The following is a 13,999-nucleotide window of genomic DNA, read 5'->3' as shown; positions in this document are numbered from 1 at the left end:
CGGAATATTAATACTTATCCGTCTAAGGAATCCCCGAGTAGGTTGTGAACGTGGCCGACCTCGAGCAGTAATTCCTGACTCGGCGACTTCGCGGTTAGACGAACCATTCAGGGATCACAACTTGTCACACCTGGCACGTGGTCAATTTGTGAGCCACGATACTGAGAATTCTTATGATCACAACTAAACGTGACCAGTTGTGACATACCGCCCATGTGTCACGCCAACGGCCTTTATCATTCATTTGCTTGGGAACAGTTGGAATCGTTTCAGGACGAAGAAGCAATTCTACCATCTTTTCATTACAAGTGCTTCAGTTGCATAGCATACTCTCCTCATAATTCACAATGGTACTTATTGAATAATTGCGTATTGGGGCACTAATTTTGTTTGGAGAAAAGTGTTGTGAAATTGGAGTGTGAGCTAACAGGTTCTTCTGGTTTAGTCCGCTCAGAGTTCTACTGGAATCCAGACTCTTCTTGAGGTACGTTCGGTGTTGAATGAGAGATAAAATCGCAGTTCTCGCGGAATTAGAAGAATGAGGAGCGAATAATAGGAGATGGAAATTGACTAAATTTATAATAGGCTGAGAAGGAAGCGCAAGCTATTGTTGCGAAAGCCAGAGCCTGTACGTGATAACCTTTTTTTAATTAGATAACTGATGTCGGTGGTGATGACTAACAATTTTATAGACCGAACTCAAAAGCTAAAGGATGCCCGTACCGAGGCGATCAAGGAGATTGAGGCCTATAAGAGTGCAAAGGAGGTTGAGTTCAAGAAGTTCGAGACCGAGGTACGTCACACTTTTGCACCTGGCCGTAGAACGCACACTGACTGGTCTGATGTAGCACTCGAGCTCAAACAGCAAGGCTGAGGAGGAAGCCAACGCCAGCGTCCAGTCCGAGTTGATTGCCATCAAGGAAGCGGCCGCCACGGCCAAGGATAAGGTCGTTGCTCAGTTGATAGAGGCCATTGCAACCCCGAAGCCCACTCTTCACATTAACTCTCAATGAACGCATCACTTCCGGATTCATTTATAATTTTTTGCATGCAGGGAATAATATGGTTTTGGAAGAGACGATGTCAGATGAAAATCGAGTTGGTTGGTGTCGCCTGTTTACGTATTGCGGACAAAGTCATTTAATGTAAATCGGTAAATTGGTTCTTCTTGCTTACTCTTAGTTTTCTTGTTGTAAATTTATTACTTCTTATCAATAGTCATGACACGATGACTCCGAAGAATTTAGAGTCGTCTATGACATGACTGCAGAGTTCGCGACCGTTATTATTAATTAAAGTTAGACTGGTCTCTAATTTACCCTTGCTTCAGTCGCTCATTTGGAAGTCGTTTATATGGCGCGATCAACTTTTATAGTGCGCTGTAGGTCCAAATTGTAGTTCATTGGTCAATTGTACTCAGTAAACTAAAGTGGCACTGAGATTCCTCTTGCAAGCTTGTTTATTAATTAGTTTCTGAATGCTCTGAACCGCCATGAGCTTGCCAGAACACCTCCTAGACCTAGCCACAACAATTGGGGACTTCGCAAAGTCCTGGTACGTCGTCTGCGCGACCTTCGTGATAGCGACAGTCTGGACAGCCGTATTCGTTTGGCAGCCTTCACTCCCACCGGGGCCGTACAATTTTATATATAACTACAAGTTTCCAGCAGAATGTCAGCCGAATTGGTCGCAGCGTTCTTCACCAGCCGACGCGCCGTCAAAGCCGTCAGTCTATAATCCAAGTCAGCCAGATCTTATTCATTGTTACTGTCCAGCGACTGGCCAGTTTTTAGCTCGGGTGCCGGCGTCGACGAGGGAGGACATTGATATTGCAGTGGAGAAGTGCCAAAAAGCGCAGGATGTGTGGAAAAATACATCGTTCCAGGAGAGGAAGATCGTGTTAAGGGTGTTTCTGCAGTTTTTGAAGAAGAATCAGGACGAAATTGTTCGAATCGCGTGCAGGGATAGCGGAAAGACTATGGTCGATGCAGCGCTTGGGGAGGTATGTCACTTAGAGTAGCCCCGCTGAAAGAGAATTTTTGGAACTAATTATTGCAGGTCATGGTGACTCTGGAGAAGTTAGCGTGGACATTGAAATACGGTGAGCGGGCACTGCGACCGTCTTCTCGACCTGGACCGGCGAATTTGTTGATCAGGTACAAAACCGCAGAGGTTGCGTACGAACCTCTAGGTGTCGTGCTTGCTCTTGTTTCATGGAACTACCCGGTATGAATTATCGCATCAACCAGACAGGGTCTATACTAATATGGACCAGTTGCATAATATCTTGAATCCCATTATCTCGTCTATTTTCTCCGGCAACGGCATAATAGTCAAGTGTTCGGAGTCAGTTGTATGGTCCTCGCGATATTTTGTCGAAATGGTTCAGACGTGTCTTTCCATTTGCGGCCACTCGCAAGATCTTGTCCAGCTTGTGTGTCCTTGGCCGAGCGATATCGATTATCTCACGTCACATCCCGACATTTCTCACGCAACCTTCATCGGCTCCAAGCCAGTCGCGCACAAGGTCCTGGCCGCTGCAGCTTCGTCGTTAACACCGGTGACAGTGGAACTCGGCGGAAAGGATGCAGCTATTGTTCTCGATGAGCATCTCGCGTCGTGGTCCCGGTGTGACGCGCTCGCCTCAGTCCTTATGCGCGGGTCGTTCCAATCTGCAGGTCAGAACTGTATAGGCATTGAAAGGATTATTTGTGAACCAAAGGCATATGACGCACTGGTTAAAGTTTTAACAAAGCGAGTGCCACAGCTTTGTCTAGGTTCGTCTCTGGACGACGACGCGAACGTTGACATGGGCGCCATGATCAACGATTCTCGATTTGATGTTTTAGAAGGACTGATTGCTGATGCAGTCAAGAACGGCGCGAAGTTGAGTTGTGGGGGGAAGAGATACGAACATCCTGAACATCCTCTGGGGTCATATTTTCAGCCAACTCTGTTAATGGATGTTACTCCAGAGATGGAGATTGCCAGGAGTGAGACATTCGCACCTGTCATGGTTTTAATGAAAGCGAAAAATACCGATGACGCGATCCGGATCGCAAATTCAACAAAGTTCGGTCTGGGAGGAGCGGTATTTGGCAAACGGGGAAGTGCTGCGACTGAAAAAGTTGTGCGGGAGATGAAGACGGGGAATATCGCCGTGAATGACTTTGCTACATTCTACGTGTGCCAGCTACCATTCGGAGGCGTTAATGATTCTGGATATGGTAAGTTTGGTGGAGAGGAAGGCTTGCGGACGCTCTGCCTTGCGAAGAGTATATGCAGAGACCGGTTCCCGGGAATCAGCACGAGTATTCCGTCGGTGGTCGACTACCCTATGAAAAGTGTGAAGAAGGCGTGGAAGTTTGTGCGGGCGATGAACGCGGCCGCGTACGCGGGAAGCGCGAAAGAGTTTGCGTTAAATCTACTGCAGCTGTTGGCTAATGTGAAGTGATTTATATTACGGTAATCTTGTAAGTTAACGAAAGATAATTGCATAATTATGGGAATGACAGGAAATAATCCGTAATCGTCGGATAATGCGGGACTGTTTCTGCAATTTTCGCTACGATATAGTTTTTATAAGGTGACTTGCAACAAATCGTCGGTATTGTGATGATCGGCAAAAAGGGTAAGGATCTCGGGAATGTGACAGATAGCAACCCGTTATACGCCGCGCCGCTGCAATCTTCCGGGGGTCGTGCCGCGCCGCACTTGTGTCAGCCTGTTCCTTTTTGGGCCACGGGTATCATTACCAGACCCGGGTTAATTTGCTCATGTTCTCGGCTACTGTGCTTGTGGCTGGCAGCAGGCACGGCTCTTCGCTCATGATGGCTTCCAAAGTTGTGTGCTCTAGCTAGGCACACTATGTTAGGCCTGTTTATAAAAGTAGAATAGGAAATAGTAATCAAGTTAGATAGTGACAGCAGCTGTTTTCAAACTCGGGCTACTCGTTTATGAAAAGTGTCCAATCGGATACCTTAATGGTATGCGGGTCCGAAAGAGTGTTGCGGCGGGTCCGACTTACGCCGCAGGACGCAAATAGGAGGTCGCCTCCATGATGGTCGTACATTTTGTACAGCACATCCTCCGTCACTTCCCCCATTGTTATCAAACAGCTCTCGCTACACGCCCGCCCGCAACGATGAATTGTCCAACGCGCGACCCAGAGCCCACAGGTAACGAGCAGTTCAACCAGAGCCCGAGGCTGTACGACAACGAACTCACCACAAATCGCTCGTCCAACATGTACGCCGATAGAGCGTCGCGCAAAAACCCGGACCTCGTCTCTCTCTCTGCTGATGACGGACCGACTGCGGGCTCATCAGCCCTATCGCCTCCGTTAGACGGCATTCTGCCGCACGGCACAGGCGACGATTCACGTCGCTCTGCCGTCAGCAGGTCACACAGAGCCCGGTCATCCGTACGCGATGTGTACACTCCGGACATCGTGCCGGAATACGAAATGAGTTCAATCGACAGTTTCCGTCCTGTCAAAGGTGCACATGTACTAGACGGTGTCAACAGCTACACCACCAGTTCAGGCCTCGGTTCTCATCGTTTAGGAAATGCTTCCGTATATTCTTCCTTCGGGGGAAGGCGGTTCCCTGATCCTAACACCTCATATGGTAGCGTATACTATAAAGCAAAGGCTATGTTTATGAAATATCTTGGCTTTATTGGTCCCGGTACGTCAATTAACCAAGTATCAGCGTTCCTGGCCATTGCTAATTCGTAGTAGGTTTTATGATCTCTGTTGCCTATATTGATCCTGGTAACTACTCTACAGATGTCGCTGCAGGCGCAATGTTCCGCTATGACCTCTTGTTCGTCGTCATGCTCTCCAACATATTTGCCATCTTCCTCCAGGCGCTCTGTGCTAAACTTGGCAGCGTCACCGGTCTTGATCTTGCCCAGAATTGCCGTGCCCACTTTCCGCGCTGGCTTTGTGTCATTCTCTATATTTTAGCTGAAACGGCGATTATTGCTACCGACTTGGCTGAGGTCATTGGAACTGCTATTTCACTTAACATCCTGTTTAAGATTCCTCTTGTCGCTGGCGTTGCAATCACCATTATCGACGTCCTCATTGTGCTAGTAGCCTACAGGCCCAATGGGTCCCTCAAAGGTGTCCGCTGGTTTGAGTATGCCGTCGCATTCTTGGTTCTTGCCGTCGTTATTTGTTTTTGTGTCGAGCTTGGCAATATCAAAGGAACTTCTGCTGGTGAAGTGTTCAGAGGTTTTTTGCCGTCGAAGACTGTCGTTTCTAGCCAGGGTTTGTACTACTCTTGCGGTATTCTCGGTGCTACTGTCATGCCTCACAGTCTCTATCTCGGCTCTGGACTCGTGCAGCCTAGGTTGCGTGAATACGATGAAAAGGAAGGCAATTTCACATCCAGTCCTAACGATTCGCTTGAAGACATCAAGTACCGTCCGTCCTTAGATGCCATTCGCCATGCTCTGCGATACTCGATTGTGGAGCTTGCTCTATCGCTTGTTTCATTCGCTCTCTTTGTCAACTCAGCTATCCTTATAGTTTCCGGAGCGACTCTTTCCGATGCACCGGGAGCGGCTAATGCCGATCTTTTCTCTATCCATGACATGCTTTCTACCCACCTCTCTAAAGCAGCTGGTACCGTCTTTGCTCTTGCCCTCTTGTTTTCCGGCCAATCCGCTGGCATCGTTTGCACACTAGCCGGCCAGATGGTTTCCGAAGGATTTCTCCACTGGACAATGCGCCCGTGGTTGCGCCGTCTGATTACCCGTGCTGTCGCGATTGTTCCTTGCATTGTTGTTGCAGGAGCCGTTGGCCGCGAAGGTCTTGCCGAAGTCCTAAATTTGTCCCAAGTCATCCTCTCAATCCTTCTTCCGTTCGTCTCGGCACCATTAATTTATTTCACTTGTCGCAAGAAGTACATGCGTGTACCACTTCTTGCCACTCCCGATACTGCGGCAGATGTTGAAGATGAGCCCAACTTCGAACTCGAAGCGCGCCGTGACTTCGAGTACGCAGATCTTTCCAATAACTGGCTAGTTACTATTTCCGGCGTCTTGATCTGGCTTTTCATTTGCGGTCTCAACGTGTGAGTTTCTATCTGATCAGCAGTTGCCAAATAATTAGGCTGACGTCGTTCTAGGTACCTTATTGTCCTTCTCGGCTTGGGCGAGGCATAGTTCACAGTTAGCCGGTGAGTTAATGTGTAATTCAATCTGCACATTGACGAATAATGCTCAATAATAAAAATATGCGTATGATTAATGGGGAATGACTGGTAGTGCACGCCCTACTATATGGGTGTTGCCAGGAGGAATGGAGTTTTGCTACTCTTTTCTAGAAATGTTCGACTTAAAATGGGGTGCATATTCAACTACTATAATGTATCGGCTGCATTTAGAAATCAATAGTTGAGAGCGGTGAAAGCTCATTTTTTGGTATAATTGCTTGCTTATTAAACCAAACCTAATTTTAGGCGTTTATCGACTGCTGCAACAATATGCGACGTAGCCTAGAGTCGTGTAATCCGGACGGCTTCGCTACAATTACGCAAATGCAATACTCATTCATTTATAGTACACACACAAATCAAATGCATTAATGTCACAATACCATGCACCATAAACGTAATTAAAATCTAGTTTTCCCAAACGTGAGCCATCAAATTATCTAACATGCGCAATCCATAAAACTGTCCAATGCGTCTATAGACATCAAACTTCTTTCTTATATCATCGGCCGACATTGTTAATTCCCAAGCACCAGAACACGAACAATGCTCTGACAAAGTATCCGCTCGTACCTGCTTGCACTTTGAACATCGCAGGTCTTGCGTCTGGTACTTAGTAAGCAAAGTCTGTACGTTACTAATCATGTGCTCCTCGATTGCCAGTCGATCGTATTCCTGTCCGCAGTGTTTGCAATTCCACAACCGGTATTTTTCGGCTTCGGTCGGCATCAAACTCTCGTCGCGACAGAAATCCAGATCAGCCTCAAAGTTGCAGGACCTGCAAATTTGCGAAATCTTGAGCGATGTGCTGGGATTCTTGAATATCCCCGCGTCGCTGAATTCCCGGACTTCGAAGAGACTGAGGAGATCGCGACGCATCATGCGGACTTCCAGATTCAGATCTTGCGCAAGACCGAACACGGCGCAAAGCCACTTGACTAACTCCAACGATGCATTCGAGAGTCGCAGATGCGATCCCGGAAGTTCAGGGAATTCGAATTCCGCTGCGGCAAGCTCGTTCATGGACGCCTCGGCCTGCCGTCGCACGAGCTGTTGAATCCTCCTGTACAACGCTTTCTTCATCGCTGTGATTACACCTTTACCGAAATAATCATCCTCACTTTGTGGTTGTCGCAATTGAGTCGGACGTGGCGTCGCAGACGGTGTAGACTGCATCTGCACCGTCTTCGCACTGTGCATATGTTCCATGAATTCCTCGATCCACAACGAAAACTCGTTCTGCAGCATACTGGGAAGAAAGCTCTTAATTTGCCAACACATCCGCAATGCATACTGGTGCGCATTATCATCCGTCACCGTCGTGCATGCGAAGCCGCCGTAGTTCGCGTCGTCCATCCAGAGGAGGTAATCCCAATATTGTACTATCTCGATATCCAGGAAATTGAACAGAGGCTTCGCGCGGATCGATTTGACGATATATTGTGTGTATGCGTACGCGGTGCCGGTATTGGTCTTGCCGGTTTGGATAACAGCTCGGTTTTGCTCTGCAAACACGATGCGCGAACCAACCCGACGGAATTCGGCAAGAAGTTGCAAAAGTGCTTTGCGAGACAGGTTGCGAACGTGGTATTGCAGTACAGGATCATACAGGAATGATTCTGTGCTAGAGACCCAGTGCACGAAATTGTTGACCATGATATCCGCGTTTTGGTTAGCATTGACCGCTTCCTCCCACCATTGTTTCACGAGGTCCCGTAACACGGCGATGGCGGGTGCGGAGGACGCGTTTTCCATGAATGACATGCTAGCATTTTCGGTCAGTGCACCGGTACCGGTGACACTCAAATTTGCACTGTCGGAACCTTCCATCTCGTTGATGAGTGCGGAAGTAAGGACGGTGTTAATTGCCAGGTTCTTGACTGACAGTTCCACGCACACAGAGTCGTACGAACTCGAATTGTTGAATACCGGCATTTCCATGTTCTCGGTTGTCAACAACGACTGGTCCTTCTCTTTGCCGCCGTGGTCGGCATAGGGGGTCGGTGACCACCATAAGATGACGTTTGCTTCTTGGAGTTTCCTGGCATATTGTACATCAATCACGAAGCGTACGTCGTCGCTTTTCAGGTTACCCATTGGAATGTCGGAGTATCGCGCAATATTGAGTAGCTGCGCAATTTGTTGTCCAAGGCCGAGATAATGTAGTACGACTCTGCGCGCAAAGGGAAGTTGCCATCCCAGGGACGGCAATGAGCTATCCGCCGTGGACGCATTGAAGTTGAGCACAGGCATATCGCGAGCCACTGTAAAGTCGTTTTCAATGTGTTTGGGTCGGGGACTTATAAGCGCGAGAATGGCTTGCTTGTTGGAATCGGAATAGAGCATGTTCAAGCGCGTCGCGATGGCTTTCTTAATCTTCTTCATGCTCGAGGATTGATTAATAGAGAAGTGAAGTTTCTCTTGTGCAATGAAACTCTCATTTGAGATTGCCTCGCGCTCTTGCAGCAGCCGGTATTGCTCTTGGTACACTATCTCCATGTTTGGGAAACTCTGATGTTGGCGAGACGATGGTTCGTAGACGTGAATTTCGGCTTGATCATCAAAAGATGAGAAGAGCGCGTAGATTTGCCTGTCGCCGGAGACGACGTGGTACAGAAACATTACCTTGAGCGATTCGACTGAGAGGTAGTTCGATCCCACTGGAGATTTTATCAATGATGACATTTGGAAGCCAGACTCGAGCCCTTTGCCGAGCACTCCGCGTAGTGTCATGTCAACTTGACACGCGTTGCCGAGATCTAAGATTACACGATTGACAGCATCGATATTGCTCTCATACACTGCCTCGATACTGGGATGTGCAAAGAAACCGGTTACCATTTGCCGCTGTTGAATGTAGAACTCTTCTGGCATAGTGATCCGGAATAGTTGGTTCGAGTTGTTGCCGTTAGGGAGCGTGTGACTAACTTTTTGCACTGTAGCGTCCATGAGGCCAGTACTGGAAATATCAGAGCTATTGACGTCCACGTATAATTTACGGGGAACTTGGATCTTGACATTCTGGATTTTGCCAGCGATCATAACCCAGCATTTCAGCTCGCCAGGTATTTCGGACTCGCGGACTTGGAGAATTTGCCATTGCTTGCTGTATGTGACTTCAGCCTGGTTGCGAAAAAAGCCAGAAACTTCGCCGACATTGTTTCTATGACCAGATGGGATGCTGCCAAACAGATGTCGACGGCGCTGCCGTGCCTGTCTCTGGATTTTCCATTTCTGTTTCATATAGCCTAGCCATTCTGGGTAATCTTCGTCGATGGACAACTTCACTGCAGGTAAAGACGCAAACCCATTCTCAATTTCTTCTGCAGTGCTGGCTTGTTGTGAGTTTTTCCGCTTCGATATAACTTTCGCTACCGGATTTCGTACTTTCGATATCGCAGTACTAGGGCCACTGGTCGTGATATCCTCAAGATCCACAATACGTGTAATGTTCGTGACGTCGGACATTGGCGCCGTTTTCGATTTGAATGAGTCTAACGAAGATTGTTGCCTGCTCTCGAGTCGCAAGAGACGCTTATGCAACCAATCAGGGTGCCTTACCCGTGGAACCGGATTCTGTACTTTTTGAAGCGCCGCAGGAATCGTGATGATTTTCTGGATAACAGAGGAAAGTCGGTCGCGATAATAGTTCCAATCAATGATATCTCGAGGATCGAAATCACTGATGGACGTATCCCTCAGCCACCGTCGCAGGAAACGGCTTTTGACCGACTCCTCGGCAGAAAATATTGCCACGGGAATCGCGCGTTCGGTGACAGGAGCAGATCGTGGCTTCTCGGAGATGATGTACTTGCAGGCGAGACCTTTGTCTTTCACCATCTGGTCACCCAGAAACTCTGCTAATCGTTTGGCTGTGGAAATTGAAGTAGATTTTTGCCCGCCGTACTCCTGAAGAGTACGTGACATGCTTCGATTTTCGCAAATGAGATCAATCAGCTCATCGTCTGTTAATGTCGCACCCTTTGAGTCGATTACATCCAGCCAACGATTTGACACCTTCGCTACTTGACCATAACATTCCTCGAGAGTAGATCCTTCCAAGAACACTTTAAAAATTTGCGATTGGAAAATCTTGATCAGCTTCAGCTCACCACGACGTTTGACTTCGAAACCTTTTAGCTCCGCCAATGAACCGTCATTGTTAAATACAGCATAGCGCTTCTTCAGGTTCTTGTCTTCTTCTTTCGATGTGGGCAGAATCATAGCTCTATAAGGACCGTCGACTTCGAAAAAGATACTGTTCTCACTCCTGGTCTCGTATTTGAAATTCAGTGGGTCGACTAATGTCTGATACTGGTGATTCGTAAACCTTGCGTGGACTAGATTGTTCAACATCGCACATGGATACGAAATGAACAGTTTCTTGCCGTTCTTTAAATTGAACGTAAAGTTCTCGGGAAAAGATTTTGGTAATGTACACCAGATACCGTCTGTATCAAGTTCCAAAGGTCTGCCAATCTTTTCTACTAAGGCACGTGCCATCTGAATGATTGTTGCTCCTGTGAGGCATGTAACGCCAGCCATTTCCATCGAGTACCATCGAGAACCTTTCCGCATCACATATCCGTAGAAAGAGTTCAATATGCACTTGTGCGCAAGCTGCAGGGAATCAAAGAGGACAGTCATCTTCTTGGCTTCGTCGCGAGCGGCTGTGTCGGTCTTGTCGACTTGATCCAAATTCTGTTTCCAAAGCTTGTGTTTATTCTTATATTCATAACGGCGGTCTCTGAAATCGCGTACGGTATCTGCGTAGAAAGGATTCTCTCGTTGGCATATGATCGCTTCCTTCTCAACAGTCTTTGTCTCCTTGATTTTGTGATAGATTTTCCGCGAAAAATCGGATAATCGCTTCTTGATCAACGAATTCTGTTCCGACATTGGCAGGTCACTAAACATTCTTGGTGGCTGACCCGAATACTTTCCTGGAAAGTTTTCTACCGCGAGAGCACGCTTAATCATATTGTACTCGTCTTTCTTGGCTGGAAAGAATTCGCCTCGCCACATCCACGGAAGTCGACGATCGCATGTCTTCCCTGGACGATTGAAATCGCACGTCGCACAGTCTGCTTCCTCGATCATAGAGTCTGGTTGCAATCTGTTTGTGATCATGATGTTTGGATACATAGATGAGACATCGAGATGGTATATCAACGGGAATTCCTTCCGTTTTGTGTTTTGTTTCAATTCGGTTAATTTGTCCACGATTTCTTTTTTGATCTGCACTGCTTAGCGGGTCCGTACATATCTTACGGAAATAGCACACACGTACCTCTTCATAGTTTGTCACATCATCGAAAACCTTTTGCGATTCCACTTCAATGCAAAATCTCAATGCAGCGTCCAAGTCTTGCAGTAACTATTACCTGTTAGTAGCACATCTCCCTCTCAACAGTGAATCAACACTGGTACATACTCCGTCTATGGCGGCAGGATCAACATTGAACTCAACAGCAATGTCACTTCGGAAGACTCCAGCTTCTAAACTTTCAACATGGCCCCCAACGTATGTTTCACTTTCGATTAAATGTCCATCGTAGAATCGTTCTTCCGCCTCTTTGTGCTTGTTTGGCAGAACAATCTGACCTTTATAAGCTTGCACCTGATTAAGTTAGAGTACACGAACAGCCAAAAGTTTAGTAGATGTAGAATCAATACCATCAGGAGCATTTCACACAATGTGCCAGTGCCTTTCCGAAGCACTTCGTCAGGGTTCAGCGGAATAATATTGCACAGGGAGAAGATAAACGGATGGACGTATTTCATATAGAGATAGTACGTAGCAACAGCATCTGAAACTGAATACTCGGACAGTGTCTGCGGTCTCTCCGCAGCATACCTACGAATATTCAATCAACATTAATTGATCCAGGAATTCAATCAGATGCTCACTTCGTCATTAGCTCAGGATCAAGCTCAATAGGATCATAGCCCATCTTGACGGTCGTGACTGCCTTCAAACCCTGGCTTCCTTGAGGCAAGTAACTGTCACGCTTCACCCATCGGAAGCAGTCCATGTGACAGCAAAAGGAAGATTTATACTCATCCTCGCTATCTTTTTGGAATCCGATCTCGTTGTACATGTTGATTCCATAGTAACTTGCTCTTCCTTCTACAAACGGCCAATCAAAGAAGTCACCATTGTATGTTACAATGACGGTAGGCTTTGTTTCCTTAACATGCTCAAAAAAGCGCTCTATAAGAGCCTTCTCGTTGGGCTCGTTGAAGATCGTAAATACTCCTTCGTATTCGGGTTTTGGTGTGTATTCGAAGTCATCAATATCTTGCGATACAATCTCACGGTTGGTGATCAAGAATCCCTATAGGGGTTAATAGGTATCATATATGACATCTACCACGCAGTACCTACATTCCCGTCAATCATATAGGAGATCATCATGATTTGATCAATCTGCACGTCGGGAAACTTCAGCGGCAACTTCGTGGTTTCAATGTCGAAGGCTAATACAATAGGATCAGGACGTGCGAGGCGCTCGGGCATCTCTGTAAGTGTTACGGCCCCATGAAGAGCCTCAACTGTATACCATTTACCTATCCGAATGTCTAATTGACGCGTCAGAACTGCTACTTTCCAAGCCACCAGAGAAATCATACCCTTATCAATTGACACTCGTACATGGTATGGGACGTCATATTCCCGGACGTCGGTAATGTGCTCTGTCACGTCAACTTCGCGAGTGTTTTTGTTGTTTTGGATGGAAATGTCGGTGAAGTCATTATTCAGATCCATGCCAGCTCTGTTACACACGTCAGAAATAAAATATGTTGTAGGCAACCTAAACTTAAGACGTACGTGGCAACTTCTGCATAAACATCCAGCGCGTCAAGCATCTTCTTATTCTTCTCTGCAAGTGGCATGATCTCTCGGCGAACTGCCAGTAGATTGCTCACATTGGCGAAAGTAATCTGGATAAAAGGCTTCTTATATCCAACAATATGATTAGGCTGTCGCAAGTAAATTAGTATATAGACATAATGTAAAATCTGAACACGTACCATGTCCAGGTCATCTTTTACAATTCGGGACGTCGTCTTCACCAAACCCTCGTACTTCCGTCGAATATACTCTTCAACTTCGGCCTCGAGTCCAGCCTGTTTGCCCGACCTATGTTAGCATATTTCTGAGCTCCTGTGCCGGGCCAACAATTAATAGTACCTTGCATCCAATAAGAAAGTATGGGTCATATTTTAAAGTTGCTTTAAAGTTCTCGCCGTCTTCGCCGAGGAAATAGTAGTTGACGGCCGCAATCCCGTCACTTCCGTCACCTTCTTGCATGACAGTCTAACTCTTATCAGCAACGTTGAATTGCACTGTAACAAATGTTCAATCCTTGTCACATACACTGTGCATATTAATAAGCCAGCCGACTTTAGAGGGTCCTGCCTCATACAGATCGAAGCCCATCGCACTATCAAGGTCGGCCTCCAGCTTTCGAGACTCGTAAGCCTCCCTAGACGACGTAGCATCTACTGGCAGCTGTGTCGAAGACAAATATGTCATATTCGAAGCACCGTGCCCACCACCATTGTTCCGGAAACGGGATCCACCTCTGCCATTGCGGTTCAAGCTGGATGCATACCGCGTGTTCGACAGACGCGAGCCTTGCCTCGGACGGGAGCTCTTCATCGAGTCTCGTCTGGTTGTCGAAGGAGCAGGGAGATCTTGCTAGCTATATCTGAACCGGTCCGAGGTGACTAATGAGGTGTTGGCAAATTTGTAGGCCGGAAAGAGACGG

At 47.1% G+C, this 13,999-nt stretch overlaps 4 protein-coding genes across 4 annotated transcripts; 3 read left to right on the top strand and 1 right to left on the bottom strand.

Moving 5' to 3' along the window:
• The first annotated feature begins 230 nt into the window (after positions 1-230).
• V1508DRAFT_408503 (H+-ATPase G subunit-domain-containing protein) lies at positions 231-1,334 on the top strand. Its single transcript, XM_066939016.1, has 5 exons — positions 231-350; positions 446-484; positions 586-628; positions 693-793; positions 849-1,334. The coding sequence occupies exons 1-5, from the start codon at positions 348-350 to the stop codon at positions 1,011-1,013; spliced, it is 351 nt and encodes a 116-aa protein (XP_066798720.1). The 5' UTR covers positions 231-347; the 3' UTR covers positions 1,014-1,334.
• On the top strand, positions 1,184-3,535 carry V1508DRAFT_97540 (Aldehyde/histidinol dehydrogenase). The gene is made up of 3 exons (XM_066943132.1): positions 1,184-2,002; positions 2,059-2,226; positions 2,276-3,535. The coding sequence occupies exons 1-3, from the start codon at positions 1,493-1,495 to the stop codon at positions 3,452-3,454; spliced, it is 1,857 nt and encodes a 618-aa protein (XP_066798719.1). The 5' UTR covers positions 1,184-1,492; the 3' UTR covers positions 3,455-3,535.
• A 482-nt stretch (positions 3,536-4,017) lies between these two features.
• Positions 4,018-6,622, top strand: V1508DRAFT_363530 (natural resistance-associated macrophage protein-domain-containing protein). Its single transcript, XM_066937272.1, has 3 exons — positions 4,018-4,688; positions 4,742-6,083; positions 6,138-6,622. Exons 1-3 carry the CDS (start codon positions 4,058-4,060, stop codon positions 6,172-6,174), a joined length of 2,010 nt encoding a protein of 669 aa, XP_066798718.1. The 5' UTR covers positions 4,018-4,057; the 3' UTR covers positions 6,175-6,622.
• A 10-nt stretch (positions 6,623-6,632) lies between these two features.
• V1508DRAFT_347767 (uncharacterized protein) lies at positions 6,633-13,764 on the bottom strand (the record flags this gene model as incomplete). Its single annotated transcript, XM_066936704.1, has 11 exons — positions 6,633-11,462; positions 11,515-11,601; positions 11,659-11,844; positions 11,901-12,081; positions 12,135-12,562; positions 12,613-12,806; positions 12,858-13,000; positions 13,057-13,208; positions 13,260-13,355; positions 13,420-13,545; positions 13,606-13,764. 11 exons carry the CDS (start codon positions 13,762-13,764, stop codon positions 6,633-6,635), a joined length of 6,582 nt encoding a protein of 2,193 aa, XP_066798717.1.
• Between the last annotated feature and the right edge of the window lie 235 nt (positions 13,765-13,999).

The sequence above is a fragment of the Lipomyces doorenjongii genome (genome assembly GCF_038497915.1).
Source record: "Lipomyces doorenjongii strain NRRL Y-27504 unplaced genomic scaffold V1508scaffold_2, whole genome shotgun sequence".
Taxonomy (NCBI): Eukaryota; Fungi; Ascomycota; class Lipomycetes; order Lipomycetales; family Lipomycetaceae; genus Lipomyces; species Lipomyces doorenjongii.
Note: the sequence above shows the minus strand (reverse complement) of the source record. Positions and strands in the feature narration are given on the sequence as shown.

Excerpts from the sequence above, each read along its gene's own strand:
- V1508DRAFT_408503 (XM_066939016.1), top strand. Across the intron at positions 629-692 it reads TGTTGCGAAAGCCAGAGCCT|ACCGAACTCAAAAGCTAAAG; the intron begins GTACGTGATAAC and ends ACAATTTTATAG. Across the intron at positions 794-848 it reads TCAAGAAGTTCGAGACCGAG|CACTCGAGCTCAAACAGCAA; the intron begins GTACGTCACACT and ends GGTCTGATGTAG.
- V1508DRAFT_97540 (XM_066943132.1), top strand. The coding sequence starts at position 1,493 with ATGAGCTTGCCAGAACACCTCCTAGACCTAGCCACAACAATTGGGGAC. Across the intron at positions 2,003-2,058 it reads TCGATGCAGCGCTTGGGGAG|GTCATGGTGACTCTGGAGAA; the intron begins GTATGTCACTTA and ends TAATTATTGCAG. Across the intron at positions 2,227-2,275 it reads TTGTTTCATGGAACTACCCG|TTGCATAATATCTTGAATCC; the intron begins GTATGAATTATC and ends AATATGGACCAG.
- V1508DRAFT_363530 (XM_066937272.1), top strand. The coding sequence starts at position 4,058 with ATGATGGTCGTACATTTTGTACAGCACATCCTCCGTCACTTCCCCCAT. Across the intron at positions 4,689-4,741 it reads TCTTGGCTTTATTGGTCCCG|GTTTTATGATCTCTGTTGCC; the intron begins GTACGTCAATTA and ends AATTCGTAGTAG. Across the intron at positions 6,084-6,137 it reads TTCATTTGCGGTCTCAACGT|GTACCTTATTGTCCTTCTCG; the intron begins GTGAGTTTCTAT and ends ACGTCGTTCTAG.